Here is a 5129-nt window from a genome sequence, read left to right as displayed (position 1 = left end):
AGGGGTCACCCCAGCACTTGGGCCTGGCACCATTTTAAATGACACTGAGTGACCACCACACGCTAGGAATGTTTTGGTATTAGTATTAGCGCAGCTTCACAAAATGCAGCTTGGCAAATTAACACCTGCACTCATGTGCCTTTGCAATGTGGAGACCCTCTGCCCTGAATGTAAATGGGTGATGGAAAAGATAAAGAAATAAAGTCTCATGGCCCCACGGTGTCTGTGGTCCCCATAACTGCGGTCCAGTCTGCTCCATTGCCGGCGCCGGCAGGCACATCACCTCACTCTACGCAGAGGGGCAGAGCGCGTCCGCACGGCTCCCACAGCAGCCTAGGCTGGACTCTAGACTTTCCATTCTAATTCTTTCTTAGTCATCCAGTATTTTACTCCATTTTTTATGGAATCATGACTGCTTAACTGAGGTAATGACTGACGTCATATATGAACAGGAATGTGCTGGATTCAATTCACAGATTTTCTTTCACAGCAGGAAATGGTCCAGCTCCTGAAGTTTTGCGTATGTGTTGGTGGGTGTGAGACCCGTGTTCATGTGCGGGGCACACTCCTACCTCCCCGAAGGGCCCCAGTCTGGGAATCTGACTGTGGGGGGCAGCACCAGCCTCCTGTCATCCAGCAGGAGGCTCTGGAGCTGAGGCTGGGGCCCTGCAGGGGTGTCTGGAGGGTTGGGAGCAGGATTGAAGGGACCCCAGTCCATTCTGTGAACCGTCTCCCCTCCGAGGCTGGGTCAGGCCAGTGAAGATGCCTCAAGTGTCCACCGAAACTCCCCAGGGAAGGGCCATCTCTTCTGGCTGGGGTCCCACCAGGTAACCAAACCATTGGGTCACTTGTCATGACTCTAGGGTGCGCTGACAGTGTCTGTTGGAGCGTCTGAGTGGAGGAAGGAGGTGGAGGAAACAGAAACAGGGACCGTGCCCACATATGCCCACCCTGGGGCCCGTGTCACCGTCTTAATTGCTGCAGGGTCAGGGTCTGTCCAGACATGGAGGGTCCCTATGGCCCCTTCAAGCCCCAGACCTGGGAGGACAAAGGTCCCACAGCAGCTAGAGGGTCTGCAGGGGGCATCCCATGGGCAGGGCTGATGAGCAGCTCCTGGGGGGTCCCCGGCACAGGTGTCCTTGCAGGCAGGTCCCTGTCTGGGGTTCATGCTCCAGGTCCAGGTCCTGCTCAGATCTCCTGCCGCAGACGCGTCACCCCCTGGGCTCAGTGCCGTCTCCCCTTAGACATCAGTCACCGCCTCCCTGGGGCTGGGCTGCGTCTCAGCTGTTAGCGCCGCGGCCTGAGTTCGTCCCGGCCAGGGAGAGGCTCACACAGCACAGCAGACTTCTCCCATCTCCCCACTAGCCCCTCAGCAGGGATTACAGTCAATCAGCCTGTTCTGTTCCCCGCTCTGTCTCTGGTGAATCCTTGCACCTCTCCCCCACCCCGCACCTCTGGCCTGTACCCCAGTTATTCTATGCATAAATAAATAAGTTTTTAAAACATAAAGCTGGTCCCAGAAGTGAGCTGTCATGAGCAGAATGAAGGACGAGGGCGGTCACGGCGATGGCTGCAGGAGGCATGTTTCCCCGGGAAGGAGACCCCGTCCTCAGGGCTAAATGAAAGGTAGCTCAGTGTGCATCAGCATTTCGATCGCCTTTTCTGATCCCGAGCCACGGCAAAGGCCAATCATGGGCTATGTCGGCATTTCATTAACAGCTGTCAAGGATGGATGGCTGGGCTCATCTCTGGCAGACTCACATGTTGTTACTTATTGTAAATTTATGAGGTTAGTTTTTGAAAAGATTTTTCAAACATGGTAACTGATGATATTGAAAAAGTCCTGTGAATACTCTTATTCTTCCTAACAGAGAAATGGGGCCTCACTCCAGGTTCGAGGCCTCAGGCTGGCAGTTGGGGGAAAGTATGAGAGAGAAGCCAGGTCACATATAGAGCAGGGACTGATTCCACACACGTAAAGAAGGCAAAATCGTGAAAAAAAGAATCAAGAAGTGAGGCGAGAATCTGAATGTGAGCACAGTGCTCTCCAAGGAGACAGACGCCGGCCAGAGGAGGAAGGGGCACATCATCACCCCCTGAGACGGTCACCCGGGGACGGGGCCTCACACGGGGGCTGCCACGGAGGGACAAGACGGAGGTGAACGACGATGCACCGGGAGGGGCCCTCACACACTGCTGCAGGGAATGGAAATGGATGCTGCCGTCCCGAAATTCTGGGAAGACCCTCACTGCGTCAAGAAGAGAACTGCAGGAGGAGCCAGCCTCAGGTGGGTGAAGATCCGAGGCCACGAAAACACAAAGGGAGACACATGCAAGCACGCACAGGCCCGCAGGGCCCACAGCAGCCCAGGGTTCAAACAACCACATCCGCAGCAATTGGCAGGGACAGAGAAAGGGACGCACGGCCAATGAACACTACGCCGCTGTGAAGATGGCAAACCGCACACGTTTCAAACTAATGAACGGAACAGGGAAAGGTGCTCACTAGAAAAAGTCAGACAAGTAAAAACACTGTATGATTTTACTTTATGCAGAAAGCAAGCACATGCATGAAGCAAAGAGCTGAAATTTGTTCTCTGACAATAAGCTGCAACCACCACCAGAAGGGAAGGGGACCGGTGGTTAGCAGGAGACGCACAGGGATGAACAGGCTCCCGAATGCAGACACCATCACACGAGGGGAACAAAAGGCTGCAGGGAAAATGGTAATGAAACGGGCAATCCCAGAGCTGAGGCTGCTGCTGAGAGGTCAGGAGCAGAACCTTGCCCAGCTGGAGTCTCTGAGGGTCATGAGGAAGGGGCAGAGAGAGGGGAAACAGCACACCAGGACTTCAGAGACCTGCGTCAACAACAGAGGGGTGTCCAGGAAGACAGTCATGTAACACACAACCGCGGAATTCAGCAGGTAGAAGCTGACGAAGGTGCCCGTCAGCCTGAGGATGGTGCGCGTGGCCCTGGTCTCCGGGGGGCACCCCTGGCCGGGCCTGGGGGTGTGGAGGTGCCGCACCCTCTGCTGGTGACTGCGCAGGAGCAGGGCCATGGAGACGCTGGCCCAGCCCATGAGGCCGATGAAGACGGCGTCGGGCACCAGCCACAGGACCACGATGGCACGGCTGGCACCTGAGGACCAGCAGAACCACCTGCCCTGAGGCTCGGAGCCGTTGCTCACCCTCCCTGGGCCAGTGACCACGACGGGGATGTAGACATTGATGAGGGCACTGAGCAGCCAGCAGGCGCAGCAGGAAGCACCCAGGGCCTTGGGGAGTCTCCGGAGCACCGTCCACCCCAGTCTCCCGGGGCTGAGAGTGAGCAGCTGCGAGGTGCTCAGGAGGCAGGTGGAGCACAGCGAGGTGCTCCGGCCTGTCCTGTGGAGAAAGCTTACAAGTTTGCACCCCAGCGAGGACAGGGGCGTCCGGGAGACCCAGGCGGCCAGGAGGTGTGGGAGCCCGGTGGAGAGGAGAACCAGGACGTTGGCCACGGCCAGGTGGGGGAGCACGGTGCTGGGGGGCGTCTGCCTGGGCCCACACAGGTCGGGGACGTGGTGGAGGAAGAGGACGGCGTTGCCCAGCGTGCCCACCCCCACCTGGAGAAGGAAGAGACAGGTCAGGGCCACGGCCCCTGCGGGACCCATGGCGGGGAGCTGGGGAGACGGGGAGAGGGCCGTGGGGCGGCCCTGGGCGAGGGCAAGCGCAAGGGAACCCAGCATGAGGACCCTGGCACAGGGCGTGTCCAGGAGCGGGTCTCCTGGGCTCTGGTTTCCCTCTGGGGGGGGACCCCGGCTGGACGTCGCCTGTCACGTCTCTCCTCCCCGTTTCCGACCCAACTTTCCCAGATCGTGTGTCCCTGACCCTGGCCCCTGTGCCTTGGGGACGACAGTGACGGACACTGGGGTGGTAACTTGGTGAGCTCAGGTGAGCACAGGACAGGCCACTCGCCAGCTGCATCACCCGGGGCTGATCCGGAGCTGCAGGAGCTGAAACAGCAGACAGGACTCAGCGCCTCAGGTGCAACTGGCCCAGGACGCCGCCCTGAGACTCCCTGGGGAGGCCTTGCCCAGACAGCAGGCTCCTCCTGGGGGCTGGGGGGGTGAAGCAGCCTCCAGGACCCCAAGCACTAGCTACACCCTGTGTCTGCTGCCCCCAGACCAGGCTCTTCCCCGTCACCCATACATAGCCAGACACAGCCAGGCCCTTCACCGCCCTCTGCGACTGCCCCTCCAGGGCCCCAGGCCTCACCTGATGCGGGTGGGGTCTGGTCACCCAGCCTAGGGGGACTGGCCCTCCACCACCAGGCCCTTGGGGCGGTTGCTCTGGACACCACACAGAGCTGACCTACACCACAGGAGGCCGAGGCTCCCGCCAGATGGGGGTGAGTCACCCCCAGGACAGAGGAAACAGCCAGTCTCTGCACTAATGAGGCCGAGACCCTGGGGGGGCATGGAGGCCCCACGCCAGGCCAGAACAATGAGAAGCCCCCAATCAGGTGGTCCTGATGCCCACTCACGGTGGGGAAGGGCCTGGAGCAGCCTTGGACCTGACCAGAGTGCAGAGGGCAGAGGCCGGCCCTTCCCCAACCCATCCTGCCCTGCCCCTCCTCCTCAGGGCAGTGGGGCGAGCCCCTCCTGCGAATGGTGGCTGGCGGGGCTCGCCCTACTGCCCTGAGGAGGAGGGGAAAGGCAAGGACTAGAGATCAGTGCGTCCACAGAGCCCCGTGAGACACACTGATCTCTAATCCCTCTGTTCAAGTGTGCAAACCACATTCTCACTGAGCAGGGCAGCCGTCGTTATGCAGGAGATTTAGGGTCCCCCACCCCAGCACCCACAGTGCGCACCTGGGGGAGCCAGCGAAACTACCTGTTACAGACGCAGCCAGGAGCCAGGAGGGGCCTCACCTGAGTGTCTCTCCAGATGCCTCCGAGCACGGAGGGGGACCTTTCTGAGCCAGCAGGGAACCTACGGCGGGGTGGGGGGAGTGCCAGAAGCTGGGCAGACAGTGACCCTGGTGCCCGGCACCTCCCACCGCCCCCTCACAGTTGAGCCCAATGCCGGTCTCGGTCTCGCAGGTCCTCAGATGCCCACAGCCCAGGAGGCGCCAGAGGAGCCGCCCAG

General features: G+C 60.1%; 1 protein-coding gene across 1 annotated transcript; it reads right to left on the bottom strand.

Moving 5' to 3' along the window:
- Positions 1–2770: 2770 nt before the first annotated feature.
- On the bottom strand, positions 2771–3652 carry LOC101623226 (vomeronasal type-1 receptor 4-like). The gene has a single exon (XM_004694065.1). It carries the CDS (start codon positions 3650–3652, stop codon positions 2771–2773), a length of 882 nt encoding a protein of 293 aa, XP_004694122.1.
- Between the last annotated feature and the right edge of the window lie 1477 nt (positions 3653–5129).

The sequence above is a fragment of the Condylura cristata genome, unplaced genomic scaffold, assembly GCF_000260355.1.
Source record: "Condylura cristata isolate star-nosed mole 26May11 unplaced genomic scaffold, ConCri1.0 scaffold00041, whole genome shotgun sequence".
Lineage (NCBI taxonomy): Eukaryota > Metazoa > Chordata > Mammalia > Eulipotyphla > Talpidae > Condylura > Condylura cristata.
The sequence above is the reverse complement of the archived record's forward strand: the minus strand, read 5'-3'. Positions and strand labels throughout refer to the sequence as shown.

What these genes read in the sequence shown, in the direction of transcription:
- LOC101623226 (XM_004694065.1), bottom strand. Translation starts at nt 3,652, where the DNA reads ATGGGTCCCGCAGGGGCCGTGGCCCTGACCTGTCTCTTCCTTCTCCAG.